At 43.5% G+C, this 16,882-nt stretch overlaps 1 protein-coding gene across 1 annotated transcript in view; it reads right to left on the reverse strand.

Annotated features, from left to right (window-relative positions):
* Positions 1-16,882, reverse strand: part of ENOX1 (ecto-NOX disulfide-thiol exchanger 1) — a 147,283-nt gene that overhangs the window by 98,234 nt on the left and 32,167 nt on the right. The window contains exons 2-4 of the mRNA XM_086611875.1: positions 13,241-13,414; positions 8,155-8,361; positions 1,225-1,458 (exon numbers count right to left, since the gene is read on the reverse strand). Coding sequence (XP_086468001.1) covers positions 1,225-1,458; positions 8,155-8,361; positions 13,241-13,414 — 615 coding nt within the window. The remainder of the gene's footprint in view (positions 1-1,224; positions 1,459-8,154; positions 8,362-13,240; positions 13,415-16,882) is intronic.

Raw genomic sequence — 16,882 nt, forward strand, 5'->3', positions numbered from 1 at the left:
GGAGCTGGACTGGAAGCTAAGTAAGAATTAAAAATGCTTATATTTGGGCTTCTTTTCTCCTGGTCTATCATTCCACCTGGGTTATTTTACCAATATCCCAGTTACTTAATGAATTATTTAATAGAGGAGTGCATGTGGTGAGAACATCAATCAGCCAAAGTACTAACAGACCAAGGTAACAGTGACAACGAACAGCGACCAATGCAGTACTCAAAGAGACAGTAGGGTGCATCTCTGCACCACGCTCCAAGGATGCAGCACTTTGCACTGTCCTTCTCCGGCCTCCCAAACATGTTTCATAGTTAGAACAGAGGCCGGTGTGTTGACAGCTAGATAGCCTAAGTCTAATCTGGATAATTCTGAAACAGTGGCAAGAATCACAATTTCTTGTGACCTGGCACACAGTAAAGTAATGTGCTTGGCCATCAAGTGCAGAAAGAACGCCAAAGACAACTGGTAGACACATAGCGAAAACAAATACAACTCTAAGAGTTATGAGGAGTTGTTTACTTGATCTTTTTTTAGATTTCTTTACCATGAATAATTTTATTTCTGTGCTTCTTACTTTCTATGTTAACTATTAAAGACAAGAATCCTCAAGCTGCACCCTCGAAAAATATGAACTTGGTAAGCATACCTAGAAAAAACCAAACAAGCAAGCAAATGCATGCCAAAACAAGACGCTATCTTGCACAAGTAATTCTATCCCTAAAGAAGGAATGAAAGAATGGATAGTGTGTGCCAGAGATAAGTCGTACCACTGCATCTGAGGGCCACATTAAAACACAACTCATGAGGGCAATTTAAATGCCAGGAATTGGGAAAGTTGCATGCACGTAATGTAGTAACATATCAGTTGACAAAATAAATATATTTTAAGCATCAGGCCGTTCATATGAATGATGTTTGTAACAGGTTGTCTTATTATGAAAGCATTTCTGAGGTAGATGATGAGAGCAACTGAGCAGGAAAAAACTCCAACACTGTAGGATCCCGAACGTTGTGTTTTAGCTGTTGAAGCACACGTAGATGGACAGACGTTATACATTTCTAGCAAGTGGGTGAGTATCATTTCCATTGGCATAGAAATGGCAGAGGAATGGGGGAAAGCTAACAGGGCAAGTAATGAAATACATCGGAGAGAAATCAGCTTCCCTGCTCTGACTTCTGGATGGCTCCTGATCTTAAGGAATAATACACTGAAAAGTATCAAATGCTGCTTACCTTTCAATTTTTCAGCCAGCAAAGCAGCTTCGTGTTCAGAATAATGCATTATTGCCGGAGGAGAAGGAGGGCGCAGTCTGTCTTCTTCCATTTTGCGTCTGTGGCGTTCTTCTCTGGCCAGCATTCTTTGTTTGCATTCCCATTCATAAAAGTCATCTCTTGCCTGAGCAAAATCAACATGAAGGCGACCTGAATCCTTTTTGTCTGTGCTAGATCCTAATCTCATGCGGTAACCTGTAATCAACAAGCAGAGCTAACTGTTGCAGGACTTCTTTGCTTTTTTTTTTTTTTTTTTTAAGTGCAACTAAGTAAAAATGTACATTAAGAGATTCCCACATATCTACACATGATCTATTGATCATTGTATTTTCACAGGAAGATACACATTCAGCCACTTATTTTTCCTTGCAATTTTCAGCATCACCTATCAACATAGTAGATGAGCTGAAAAACTTGACCCAAAGGTACAGAATCTACATTCCTGTTTAAGACTTTCTTGAAACATGCCTTTTTCCTACTTGACATGCCCAACCTTCATAAGTGCAAAGGTCAGCTACACAAAAACAACTACTGAAAAAGAATTTGGTTTGATTTGAATGTGGAGTCATTCTTCCTCTGATCCTGTTGAGATCATGTGCAGTTTAGTGTTATTCTCCAGCCTGTCAAAGGAATAGGAAGTATGGGAAAAGGCTGAATTTTATAAAAATCATGACTATAGATGAATGAGAAAATTGTGCTGCATAAATTTCTGGGCCACAAAGTGAGTGGTGACATACCTACATTGATGCTAGATTTCAAATTTTGAGGCTTTACAATTGCAAACACTACTTCTCAATTCCCCCTTGGAAATAATCTGGCAGCAAATATAAACCACCTACGAATGAACTGAGTTCAGCATTCTTTAAAGTAGTTTTAAAAGTGTGGATGGATTTATTAGACGTTTGCAAGACCCCTTTCAGAACAAATAATGAAATCTGTCGTGCCTCATCTTTAGCAATGTACATATTCACAATTTCGTCAATGTATCATACACTAAAGCTAGCGGACTGCAAAGGCTGCATGTCAGGGGCTATGCCACTGTACAGCAGGGCCCTATTCTTAACTGAAACTGCTGTCAGAGGACAAACAAATCATGCCAAAGCTATAAAAGGAGTTTTTCGTGACCACACTGTGGAAGAACATATGCCGGGCACCTATCTTGTTTCAAGTTTTATTTCCAAGCCTGAAAGATACTTGCAGACCAGTTTCTCTAACTTCTAAAATGCTGATTCAGAGAAAGTGTAAGATGAACACTACGTAGAAAGCTGCAAACAGAGCCTTCAGATGCAGGTAAAATTAATCAGTCTGCACAGGGCTAGCTCTAATACCTCCATGCCAACCCACTGCAATGGCCTCAGAAGCAAAGCAGCCCAGCAGAAACTTCTCAAATCTCAGGATGCTGTGGAGATGAACCCTGAGCTGAGCTGGCATATAGTTCAGAAGCTCACACTACTACAACCACTGCATAATAACTCCAGAGACAAGAAGCTCCCATTCAAAATAGCAGGAAAAGTGGTGTTTGCTGCCTTTGAACAGCAATCCAGAAGAACCTACCTTTCAGTCTTGTGGTTTACCTGTGCTTTTAAGAGCTTCAGCACCTTACTATCACAGTTAAAACTCAGTTTTGAATTCTATCCAGGGACAGCAAAGCTAAGACTTGTGTAGCAGATTAGGAGCATCTTTGCAAAAATGCGTGTCTAGGCATACTCTGTTTGTCTTACTGCTGTAAAAACATCCTGCTCTATGAACACAAGGGACTGTCTGTACTACAGCACATATGAGACAATTGCTTCAGAAACATTAAATATCCATATATGTAGTGATGCTTTCAAAAAAAAACAATCCGGGTACCTTTTGATTTGACACTTTCCTTTCAAATATCTTGTGGAGTTCAACTAAGTAGCCTGACAGTGAGGAAGAGGTATGACTTTCATTTTCCAGTGAGCACTCTGAACCCAGATGGAAAACTCAAGCTAAGTGTTTCAGAAGTCCCTCAAAGCCAGAAGGCATCAAAAACTTCCATGGAACCTACCAAATCTTGTCTCCAAATTTCACAAGCCTGGGGCAAAGCAGGACTGAGTATTGCAAGAGAGGCAAATGAGGGGATTGTCTGTTATTTTAAAGTCGCATCTATTCTCCTCTGCTTTCTCTTGCTCAGAGGAGTAAATACTACTTTTTCCCCCAGAAGGTTGTTTGTGGTCATACATGTAGCTCTAGTCACAAGGTGTTGAAAGGAAGAATTAAAGATACACCATATTCAGTGAGACATAACAGAAGAAGAGTGTGGGTGACCTTTCAGAGCTGGGTCCTGAACTAATGAGGGGGTAATTATGTGGTTTTATCCACAGAGGTGTAGGCACAAAGGAGTCAGCCAAAAGGGGTCAGTGGTGCAGCTATCCTGATAACTGTGACAAATGTTACACCCCTCCCCACTTCCACTCGCCAGCTGCATTCCTCAAACAGTGATTGCTCTGCACCAAAACAGCATTATCAGCAATGTGAAAGGACGCTGCCAAGGTGCCAGGTCTCGTGAACCTAAAATTAGATTTCCCAGCCGGGCTGTACTTTCCAGGAAGACACAATGTCTCTTCCTCTCCCCTCTTCTTTCGCCTCCTTTGGCAGGAGCATGCTGGGCATGGACAGAGTGACAATGGCAGCACTGCAGGAAGTAAGACTCTTGTGGACTTCAAAGCCCCGCTTTGGACTGAGCGTCTGCAGTGTGCACCAGCAAATCCGAGTTTTACTAAAGTGGCCGTCATTTTTGAAGTCAACGGGGATAATGGAAAAAAAAACACAGAACAGTGTAAATCACAGTCCATAACCCTGTACCCTGTGTAGCACTGGACAAATGGTTCTCTTTAGGTAATCAGTTTAAGTGACTCCAAATTAATAGATTTCTGAAATTGCCCATGAATCACACTGAAAAAATATGACTGCTTGTTAAGATTCTTGTTAACTCTTAAGACTGAAGGTAGTCAGCCAGGCAGGTGGTTTCCACCATCAGAGAAACTTAGAATAACCTGAGTCTGAAGGGACCTCAGATGTCACCTAGTCCAATGCCCCTCTCAGAGTAGGCTCAACTTCTAAGTCAGATCAGGTTGCTCAGGGCTTGGCATGTTTGCTTTAACAAAAAAAGCTGACACCTTTGGGATGGCTTCTTACACCCTCCTACATCAGGCTTGGTGGACACAAGAGGACCAATGGTATGGTCAGTGAAGAACAGACTCCTTGATGGGTCGATAGCAGGCAAGATGCTGTGTAGGAAGGGGTGTACAACTGACAGGTCCTATTTTGTATATGGGATCCTCAAGCACCCATTTGGGTTGGCAACTTTGAACTGTGGAGCAAATGGGAGGCTCTCTCTTTTCCAATACCATGTCTCCTTATTGATGTTTGAGGGTATTTGAACATACGAGAGAACCACCTGCCACTGTGTCCCTTTCATGCACGGGCAATGAATTGCCCTCACAGACCCTTTTCCCCATGTCCTTGCTCAGGGCTGCAGCTAGCACTAACTGCGTGCCTAGCTTGTCATTTTTAATTTCAGTTTCGCATACAATGACAGAGAAAAAGACTTTGGGAACTTGCCAAGATCCTCACTTTAAAGGAGCAGCAATAGAAAAAATTAATGAGGGTGCTAAATAAAAATCAAACAAAGTATTACCATATCACAGGTCTAGTCAAAACTCCCTGGCTTGACTTACCTTTGAGTGTTGCTATATTGGGGACCAGCCAGCAGCTGATTTCTAACTGGGGATCTAGATCAGAGTGTTGATGATAATCAGCAAGAAAACAAAATATAGCCAGTACACGGTATTAAATGAAAACCCACAGGGGAAAATATCAGCACTGGAAAGACACATACACAGGTTTTCAGGGTATAAACAGGTCTGCCTCAAGCCACCTGTTTGTCTCATAATTTCAAGTCCAGGGCCATCAATATTTGCAGGAGTTACTGAATTGTCAGTCACAAGGGTAAAGTACATACAGTTTGGAAAAGAGCTTTCTCATGGGCTGGTATGTCAATTTTACAAAGTCTTTTCTTCAGGAGATCAAAATATAACTTTCAAGGTTAAATGAAAACTGTCATTGCTCAAGTCAACTTTATTATCATAGTTTTCTACCCACCTCCCAGTCTCCTTTTCATACACATTTACTTAGGAATAGAAAGGAAAAAAATCAGTGATTAAACTACTTGACGGATTTTGTAATCACTTGCACTATTCTGATGATAAGCATTGGATAAATACTAAGTTTGATGAGATTAGATGGGATAGACAGATAAAACTGATTAGTTAGACAAAATTATCATCATATTACAGATATCAAAGGCACGACTCTCCCCTAATATAAAACATATATCATATTAACCACAAATTTTGTTTGTATGTCTCTTTTGTCTCTAAGAGGGAAAAGAAATGCCTTAACAGTATTCTTTATCCCCACCCTTTCAGAATACATTATATTTGAGAATGGAATAAAGACTGGTTAAAATCCTCAATATTTCAGCACGAATAAAACATGTCCCTGCCTAGTGCCAGATACTCCTGCTCTGGGGTGCTAGGGGACAGTCAGCGCTCCCCGTTTCATCTGCAGACTTCAGTGCTGGTGGTAAAGAGAAGTGAAACTTGGCTGTAGTGTGCCCCTGCTTTGCTCCCTGCTCCCTCTCAGCTCCACTGGTTTCTTCCCTGATCTGATCACAGACACAAAGTACAACACTTCAGAAGAAAGAAAAAGCGTGGAGGAAAAGACAGACGGGAGGGAAGCTGCGGAGAGAGGGTGGAGCAGAGGGTAAGAGGAAGCATAGACAGCAGTGCGACTGTGATGGAAAGAAACAGAAGAAATGATGGATCAGGAACTTGGAAATAAACTGGCAGAAAATTCAATATGAGGAAGGGAATCCACCACCTCCATCTCTGCTTGTTTCCCTTACTCTGAATGCGCACTCTGGTGCATGATGAAGGAGGACACATAGCAGTGCAGGGAATTTCCTACCTCTAATCATCAAATCTGGCCCTCCAGGATTTAAGGTATATACAATTAAAATAAAACTTGACTTGCAGTGAAGCAAACGGTGCAGTCAACTGCTGAGAAGCAGGAAACTGAGCTAAAGGGGCACTGGCTCTAGCCCAGGGTGGCAGGCTGTGTATTTCTGAGCTTTTCTTTGCTCTCTTTCCTGCCGCTGTTCTGTTTATCACATACAGTAATCCCAGCTCCTACTGAATTTGGTGTGCTCTTCCTCGGCTCTGTTACTTGTGAAACTGAGACCCCTTAGGCAGAAGTTGGAAGCTGGAAAATACGCTACTAGTTCTTGCTACTGATGCCTGTAATCTCTGCCAATGAACTACAGTATTACAAAACCAGTAGGTGAATAAACAAATAAACAGGAAGGATGGAAAATAGAATGAGGAGGGAGGAAGAAACGAAGTGAAAATAAAAAAAAAAATAAAAGAGGAAGAAAAAAACAGGGTGAAATGACGATTTGGAAGACACCTGAAAATACAGCAATATTTCAAAGAAATCTTTATATAAACATCATAATACTCATCATTTTCCATAGCTCTTCAAACAGATATTTAAAGCAAACAGCCAAATCAGAAAAAAAGCCCAAAAATATCCAAGCATGAAAATCTTTGTGAAACAAAGGAGCTAGGTTTCTCCTGACCACACATTTCAAAAGTTCAGATGCTCTTTTCTTTTCTTTCTTTAATTTTAAGACATCGTTGATGGTGATTTGAGAGACCATTTGTTTCTAGCTGTTTGAGCTTCCTATGGACACCTATGGGATACTGAGGGTATGTCCTCACTGCTAAACAAAAGATGGTCAGGATGAGAATTCAGATAAGCTCCTCTTAATTGTTAGCTGTCTCGTTAGCTCCCTTTTGGGCAGTCCCAGTGGGTCTCTTCGAGGTTACCCTATGTCGAGTGGGTGGCTGTAAGCCAGTCTGTGTCAGATGGTCTTGGTCAAGAAACAGTACCTGGCCCTTGTTTAAGAATACCTTGCAAGTGGGGTGAAAATGTTACATGACACTTGTGGGGCAAAACAAAGTTTACGGGTCTCCCCAGGATCCAGAAAGAGAGATGAACCAGCCTATGGTGACAAATACACACAGGGGATGGGATCCAGCTCAGGAAGGTGAAGGATGGCTCAGTTAGGAAGCCAATCTTCCTACGAAGAAGCCTGTAACCTTAAGAGGGCACTGAAAGTCACTGAAGACATACATAAAAAAACAGAACTTGTTTTAATCTTTTTTTTCTTCCTTTCTTTTTTTTTTTTTCCTTCGTCTTTTTTTCCCCGTTGAGTTAGAGGTGGGTTTTTTTTCTGTTCTTTTCTTGGAAAATTGAAATTCTGAAATTTTACACCTGAGTTTCTGTGGCACTTGTTTTCCTAGGAGGTAACAGACGTACTCTATATATAAGGCTCAGAATCTAACCCATGTGGTAGCTGAATACATGCACACATAAAGGCGGGCTTTATTCAGACTACACTGCAAATCTATAAAAATATGCCAATGAAATTGCCAGCCTATCAGAGAAATTGGCACTGGAAAACAGCAGCGTCCCTGGCCTAGTGCCCTCCTCTTTCCACAACCTGTGAACAAAACTATATAAACCTGTGTAAATGGAAAATAAGATTGCTCTGTAGTGAATTTCAGGATCTGTTGCATTGTTGTGGGATGGCAGGAAATTCCTCCCGGGTAAGCAACACAGAAAACCGCGCACAAGCCTTGGCAGACACAGAGAATTACAGAATTGCCCTTTGCCACTCCGAGCTACAGCCACTGAGCTCACGAAAGACTTGCTGAGATAAAAGCTAAGAAAATAAGGACACATTAGCATCACAAAATACAAATGAGAAGCAAGGAAAATCCATTAAAGAATGTGAAGTACCAGAAAGGTAAATGGCTTTATCAACCATGAACTCCTCTGCAAAACGAATGTGACAAAAATTCTTCTTGCTTTTCCGAATTGCTGTTATATCTCCACACTGCTCAAAGACTTCCTGAATAATTTCCTCCGTTGCGTTTTCTGGTAATCCTCCGACAAACACTGTTTTACACCCAGGAGGTCTCTCTCTTGTTGAAGGTGGTGGAAGATCTAAGTCAAAACAGAAATCACATTGGAATACAAAATTTGTCTTTTGATCCATTAGTTCTATTCATTCCCCTAATCAGTTCTGGGCAGCAAGAGTTATTTGACATAGCATGGATGCAGGAGGGAGGGAGAAGCAAAATAATTGAATATTGCAGAGATTGCCCAAAAACGATTACTTGAATTTAAACTTTTTCAAGTTTTAGGTGGCGTTTCAGAGATTAATTCCCGCCACTATGGGTTGTTCTCCAGGACAGATGGTAAGGTCTAAAAGGACCTTTCTTTTCCCTGCACGGTCACACAAAAATGAGAAAATATTCTGTTTCAAAGCAGGGGAGCTTCTGCAACTGATTTGACCCTAAGCACAGGTCTCAAGCACTGGTGCAGTACATTCAAAGCCTGAACTTCACCATCTCTGGCTCATGCCCATCACTCGCCACGCTTGCCAAGTGTGTGGGCCCTCTGCAAGCAAGCCCGTGCTGCATACACCACGGGCACTTGGGCACCTTTCCCTGGTCTTAGCATAATTTCATTTCTGTCTCAGAGTACAGGAGCACAGCAAACAGAAAAACAAAGTGGGAAACACGATGAAGTGACAGCATGATGAAAATGCTCTGCCTGTTATCTGTTTTGTCTTGTTGCCTGATAACGGAGTGGACGTCAGCACACGGGAAGGATAACCTCGCTGTTTACAAGTGCTGGTGAGGTGGAGTGGCTAGAAATGTTTGTTTTATGTATATATACAGAGAATATATACACATTTGAATCAGAAAACTATTAAATTTTTGAAAGCTATATAAAAAAATATACTTTGTCATAACACTTCACCTTGTTTACATGTAGATGACTGGAGCATTCCTCTAAAAGTAATTCTCCAAGAAGGAATCTGATTGATATGACTTAGATTTTTAGCTCTTTAACTCAGTAAATTGGGTTACAAACTTAAAATGTACATATATATACACATTAGGCTAGGTTGGATGAGGCTTTGAGCAACCTGGTGTAGTGGAGCATGTCCCTGCCCATGGCAAGGGGGTTGGAACTAGATGATCTTTGAGGCCCCTTCCAACCCTAACCATTCTATGATTCACAGACACAGCCCTTAATCTGCTTAATTTTTTCTTTTGTCTTCACAGTGGCAGTGAAAGACTTCAGTCTGATAAACTTCTGGGGCTAACATACACAAAATCAGGCTTTATGACTGAGCTGGTGGCTCAGTGGGAAGAGTTTTCCATTTGCACAGTCCCAGGAAGAGCAGAGGAAGCTTGGTCCCTGCTCTCAAAGAGGAGAAGGAATTCATCTACCATGCTGCCCCCCAAAAAAATGGCAAGAGAGGAGCCATACTCCCCATTTCCCTCCATCTCCCCCAGGGAGGTACCAGAGCTAGTCAGCATTTGGGTGCAAGATGCTGTGTTCAGGGACACTAGCTCAGATTGGTCCCATTTAACTGCAGGTATCTGGAAGGTAGCATGGAGATCATCAGCAACGTATAACCACTATATTTTGTGACATTCTGATCTAAAGGAAATCTTAGAATCATAGAATGGTTAGGGTTGGAAGGGACCTTAAAGATCATCTAGTTCCAACCTCCCTGACATGGGCAGAGAAATCCTCCACTACACCAGGTTGCCCAAAGCCTCATCCAACCTGGCCTTGAACACTTCCAAGGATGGAGCATCCACAACTTCTCTGGGCAACCTGTTCCACTGCCTCACCACCCTCAGAGTGAAAAATTTTTTCCTTAGATCTAATAGAAATCTCTCCTCTTTCAGTTTAAATCCATTGCCCCTTGTCCTATCACTACACGCCCTTGTAAAAAGTCCCTTTCCAGCTTTCCTGTAGGCCCCCTTTAGGTACTGGAAAGCTGCTATAAGATCATCTCGGAGTCTTCTCTTCTCCAGGCTGAACAGCCCCAACTCTCTCAGCCTGTCTTCATAGGAGAGGTGCTCCAGCCCTCTGATCATCTTCATGGCCCTCCTCTGGACTCGTTCCAGCAGCTCCATGTCCTTCTTATGTTGAGGACTCCAGAGCTGAACACAGTATTCTATGTGAGGTCTCATGAGAGCAGAGTAGAGGGGCAGAATCACTTCCCTCGACCTGCTGGCCACACTTCTTTTGATACAGCCCAGGATACGATTTGCTTTCTGGGCTGCCAGCTCACATTGTTGGCTCATGTTGAACTTCTCATCCACCAGCACTCCCAAGTCCTTTTCCTCACGGCTGCTCTCAATCCATTCTCCACCCAGCCTGTACTTGTGCTTGGCATTGCCCCGACCCACGTGCAGGACCTTGCACTTGGCCTTGTTGAACTTCATGAGGTTCACACAGGCCCATCTCTCCAGCCTGTCAAGGTCCCTCTGGATGGCATCCCTTCCCTCCAGCGTGTCCACAACACCACACAACTTGGTTTCATCTGCAAACTTGCTGAGGGTGCACTCGATCCCACTGTCCATGTCTCCAACAAAGATGTTAAATAGCACTGGCCCCAGTACCGACCCCTGAGGAACACCTCTCATCACAGGCCTCCACGTGGATATTGAACCGTTGACCACAACTCTTTGAGTGCAACCATCCAGCCAATTCCTTATCCACCGAGTGGTCCATCCATCAAAACCATGTCTTTCCAGTTTAGAGACAAGGATGTGATGTGGGACAGTATCAAATGCTTTGGATAAGTCCAGGTAGGTGATGTCAGTTGCTCTTCCCCTATCCATCAATGCTATAACCTCATCATAGAAGGCCACCAAATTAGTCAGGCAGGATTTGCCCTTAGTGAAGCCATGTTGGCTGTCACCAATCACCTCCTTATTTTCTATGTGCCTTAGCATAGTCGCCAGGAGGATCTGCTCCATGATCTTGCTGGGCACAGAGGTGAGACTGACTGGCCTGTAGTTCCCTGGGTCTTCTTTTTTCCCCTTTTTAAAGATGGGGGCTATGTTTCACCTTTTCCAGTCATTGGGAACTTCACCAGATTGCCACGACTTCTGAAATATGATAGATAGTGGCTTAGCAACTTCATCTGCCAGTTCCCTCAGGACCCGTGGATGCACCCCATCTGGTCCCATGGACTTGTCCACCTTTAGGTTCTTAAGATGGTCTTGGACCTGATCTTCTCCTACAGTGGGCGGTTCTTCATTCTCCCAGTCCCTGCCTTTGCCTTCTGTGACTTGGACTGTGCCGCTGGAGCTCTTGCCAGTGAAGACTGAGGAAAAGAAGTCATTGAGAAACTCAGCCTTCTCCATATCCCGGGTAGCCAGGTCCCCCATTTCCTTCCAGAGAGGGCCTACATCTTCCCTAGATCTCTTTTTATCACTGACATATCTATAGAAGTTTTTCTTGTTACCCTTGATGTCCCCGGCCAGATTTAACTCTATCAGGGCTTTAGCTTTCCTATCCTGATCTCTGGTTGCTTGGACAATCGCTCTGTATTCTTCCCAGGCTACCTGTCCTTGCTTCCACCCCCTATAGGCCTTCTTTTTGTGTCCGAGTTGGTCCAGGAGCTCTTTATTCATCCATGTGGGCCTCCTGGTGTTCCTACTTGACTTTCTCTTTGTTGGGATGCACCGCTCCTGAGCTTGGAGGAGGTGATCCTTGAATATTAACCAGTTTTCTTGGGCCCCTCTTGCCTCCAGGGCCTCGTCCCATTGTACTCTAGCGAGTAGATCCGTGAAGAGGCCAAAGTCTGCTCTCCTGAAATCCAGGGTAGCGAGCCTGCTATACACCCTCCTTGCTTCCCTAAGTATCTTGAATTCTACCATTTCATGATCGCTGCAGCCAAGGCTGTCCTTGAGCGTCACATTCCCCACCAGTCCTTCATTGTTGGTGAGAACAAGGTCCAGCAAAGCGCCTCTCCTCGTTGGTTCTTCTACCACTTGGAGAAGGAAGTTATCATCCATGCATTCCAGGAACCTCCTGGATTGCCTATGTCCTGCTGTGTTGTCCTTCCAACAGATATCAGGATGGTTGAAGTCCCCCATGAAGACCAGGGCTCGTGAACGTGAGGCAGCTCCTATCTGTCTGTAGAGGGCCTCATCCACCCAGTCCTCCTGGTCAGGTGGTCTGTAGCAGACCCCTACTACTACGTCCCCTGTCCCTGCTCTTCCTTTAATCCTAACCCATAAGCTCTCAGTCGGGACCTCATTAGTCCCCAGGTACAGCTCCATGCACTCTAGCTGGTCCTTGACATAGAGGGCAACTCTTCCTCCTCTTCTCCCCTGCCTATCCTTTCTAAAGAGCCTGTACCCTTCTATTCTGACACTCCAGTCATAGGATTCATCCCACCACGTCTCCGTGATGCCAATAAGATGATGTTCCAACAGGGGCGCACACACTTCTAACTCCTCTTGCTTATTCCCCATGCTGCGTGCATTGACATAAAGGCATTTAAGTTGGGCCCCAGATGAATCTGACTTCCTGGCTGGAGCAGCTGGAATTCCCTTCTTCTGTTCTACAGGTACTTCCAGCACATCTTTATCATTCTTGATATTCCCCCCTCCCCCTTCAAATCTAGTTTAAAGCCCTGTCAATGAGCCCTGCTAGCTTGTGCACTAAGACCCTCGTTGCCCTCTGAGAAAGACAAGTCCTATCTGGTGCCAAATAAAGATTTCTACTATGAGAAGTGTCAGTCTTCAGGCTCTGTTAGCTTTCCTTAAGCAATTATTCTAATTATTCTTCTTTTTTGTACAAACTGCGTAGTTTTTTAAATGACCTTACAGAGATGAGTAAGTATGCTCTGGTACCATACCATGCTTTACACACAGAGTAGACCTTAGAAGGAAACAGCATACTTGCCTCCACTCTATTTAAAAACCATAATTTTATTAGATGAAAAATATTTCATGCAATATATTTAGGAAAATAACATTCTTTCATCAGATCCACTTACTTGGGTTTGGAGGGAAGAGCGTGCAGCTTTTGCAGTGAATTATTTCTTTGACTACAGGCACATCTGTTGGTGGTGGTGGTGGCACTAACCCCATGCCTGGTATCATTGGGTTAATCGGAGTGATTCCAGTCATCATGCTAAGGCTCGGATCAAAGCCGGGTACACAGATAGAATCTGTAAATATATAACATAAAATCCTGGCTTATAAATCTTGAAACTACTCGTTACTATTTTCTTGCCCAGACAGTTTCCCTTTAGGCTTTTTTTTTTTCCCAAGCATCACTGTTAAGAAAAGGAGAAGAGAAAGAAAAAATGGAAAAGGGAAAAAACAGAGTGATAGGGAGGAGAGAAGAAGGAGAGGGAGAGGGAGGTGAATTTTCAGTGAAAAAAAAAAAACTACGCATAAAGAAGGGAATGTTACATAATTTAAAATATTAATATAACTGAGTAAAACACAGCACATCAAAGTGTAAAATCATGCACCATGAATATTTGTTATTATCTGGAATGCAATTTTCTGTTTCATAATGCTGCTGCGGTGTTTACATTGCCTTCTGACCAGAGTGTACAAAGAATATAATTTAACATCGATATGCCCTCTCCATCTAATTGTCAGACAGATTTATCACAATATAGCCTTCTCACACGTGACCTTGATTTATGAACAGTACAGAGAAAGATCCATTTCTGGCTGTTTTATAGAAGTGTAGTTAGCCAAGACTTCCAACCATTTTACCCTGAAATATAAAGTTTCAGCTGCGAAGAATGGGGTCTTTTTGAACCTTGGAGTTAATTCTTTCTTGTCCTGTAATTTAGGATTAGTAGATTCTCTTCAACACATGTATTATTAAAATATATCACTACAGCCCGGTAAAGGAAAACGCATATTTGGCAAACGTTATTCTTTCTCCTTCCTGATCTCTTTGCCAAGACTTCCATACGTATTATTTAAAGTTGAAAGATTTACTGGGGAGCACCAGTGCTGTAACACCAAGAATTGTAATAAGCAGATGTTTCAGATGAACTAGGAGCCAGCTTCTGAAATTTGCTTTCATTAAAAACAAGGCTTTGGGTTTCTTGAGGCATAATGAATAAAATATTTTGAGAGACCAATCTCTTTGTTGGCATAACACTGCTGCTATTTGGCATCATCAATTATTTAAAAGGAGAGAGTTACTTTGGTGTTCTACAGGTTTTCTGCTGAGTTTTCTGGCTAGCAACTGGAAATCTTTAATGATACATGTAAACGTGGGGTTTGGTAGCTCAGGAGCTTGTTTATTTTGAAGATGCAAAGAGGGAACCAACTTCTCTAGGATTTTTTGTTATACATATGTATTCAGGAAATTTGAGCTACATTTGCTACAAAGCAGCGTGGTCAATGGAATGTGGCCAGAGAGACCTGTTTCTTCATCCTAAATCTGCTGCTGAGAAGCTATGTGACCCTGAGTCACCCCACTGACCTTTCTGTATCTTAATTTCTGCATCTACAAAACAGGTACAATAATACTCACTTACCGGAGAGGATTAGTTCATATTTTTATAGCACTTTGCAGGTGTAAAGTACTCTGTGGGGGCTGATAATGAGCATTATTATTCCTGTGAAACATCCATAATCATCTTCTCCAGGAAGGACAACTGAGGATTGAGAACCTCTACTTCAATACAGCTCGTATCTATTTTGGTCGCACGGTCCCTGCTCTCTGCGCACTGACTGTGAGCCTTCATCACTTCCAGGCAGTTCTGTACAACAAGCGTAGCAAGCGCACAGCAAGCAAGGATTTGCTTTAGGCTTATTGAAGACTAGTATTAATGAAAACTCATGATATTACATTACTTTTTTTTTAATAAGTGGGCTTATGAAAAAGGATTTGTTATGGGTGTGATGCTTTTTTTTTTTTCAGTATCGATTGTAGATACATTGCTTTTCAGATTAAGCTTTGAAACTTGGAGCTTGTAGTTTATTCCATGAGATGCAGTGGTGACCGTATTAAATATTGACGGCTAGTGAATGCTGGGAGATAAAGTCAGAGGTGAAAGGGCAACATACAACTCAAAGAAGTCCTTAGGCAATGCTAATTTGCTTGATCTCATTTTTGAAAGTCAGACTTCTGACAGTCACAGCAGGCCATCCTGTGCAGCACGCTCCTGCTGCGGGTGGAAGTCCGTCATTACTACTCGCTGCTAAAGCGTCCCGCAGAGCTCGGCCGCACGCAAAACAGAGCAACGCAATGGCACTCAACATGCTCTGTCGCAGCGGTCCTCTCCTAGGATCAGGGAAAACTGGGACTGGAAAGATTCTGAGGATTCTGAGGGAAACATCTCGTCCATCCCTCTGGACAGATGTAGGATCAGCTACAGTCCTAACCAGGTATGAAATTTCGTATTAAATCAAATATCCATAGTAGACCCACAGCATTCCAAGGCAAGGATGGAGCAGGTGGAAACGTACAAGCAGATGTACCAAAGGCCAAGTTCTCCCTGTCCTGTATGTATCTTTCTTGTCCTACATGACAGCCTAGGAAAAACATCATCATCCGGAGACAGCTACCACAAGTTATATTTAACCACTGCTGTTCTCTCTTTAAGACAACTACAAGATATGTTTCAGCTTCTCTACAAGAGCAGCAAACTGAAATAACAGCAAACTCTGCCCCAATCACAGATGCATGTTCTCAGTCATGAGAACGGTCACGAGTGGCGTCCCTCAGGGGTCCGTGTTGGGCCCGGCCCTCTTCAACATCTTTGTCGGTGACGTGGACAGTGGCATGGAGTGCACCCTCAGCAAGTTCGCCGATGACACCAAGCTGTGTGGTGCCGTTGACACGCTGGAAGGGAGGGATGCCATCCAGAGGGACCTCGACAGGCTGGAGAGGTGGGCCCGTACCAACCTCATGAAGTTTAACCAGGCCAAGTGCAAGGTCCTACATCTGGGTCATGGCAATCCCAGGCACAAATACAGACTGGGCGGAGAATGGATCGTGAGCAGCCCTGAGGAGAAGGACTTGGGAGTACTGGTGGACGAGAAGCTCAATATGAGCCGGCAATGTGCTCTTGCGGCCCAGAAGGCCAACCGCGTCCTGGGCTGCATCAAGAGGAGCGTGGCCAGCAGGTCAAGGGAGGTGATTCTCCCCCTCTACTCTGCCCTCGTGAGACCTCACTTGGAGTATTGCGTCCAGTTCTGGAGTCCCCAACATAAGAAGGACATGGACCAGTTGGAGAGGGTCCAGAGGAGGGCCACAAAGATGATAAGAGGGCTGGAGCACCTTTCCTATGAGGACAGGCTGAAAGAGTTGGGGCTGTTCAGCCTGGAGCAGAGGAGGCTCCGGGGTGACCTTATAGCGGTCTTCCAGTACCTCAAGGGGGCCTACAAGAAAGATGGGGAGAGGCTGTTCAGGAGGGCCAGTTGTGATAGGACAAGGGGTAATGGTTTTAAAATAGAGGGAGGTAGATTCAGGTTGGATATTAGGAAAAAATTTTTTACTATGAGAGTTGTAGAACACAGGAACAGGTTGCCCAGAGAGGTGGTGGATGCTCCATCCCTGGAGACGTTCAAGGCCAGGTTGGATGAGGCCCTGAGCAACCTGATCTAGTTGGAGATATCCCTGTTCCTTGCAGGGGGGTTGGACTAGATGACCTTTGAAG

The sequence above is a fragment of the Tauraco erythrolophus genome, chromosome 1, assembly GCF_009769465.1.
Source record: "Tauraco erythrolophus isolate bTauEry1 chromosome 1, bTauEry1.pri, whole genome shotgun sequence".
NCBI lineage: Eukaryota > Metazoa > Chordata > Aves > Musophagiformes > Musophagidae > Tauraco > Tauraco erythrolophus.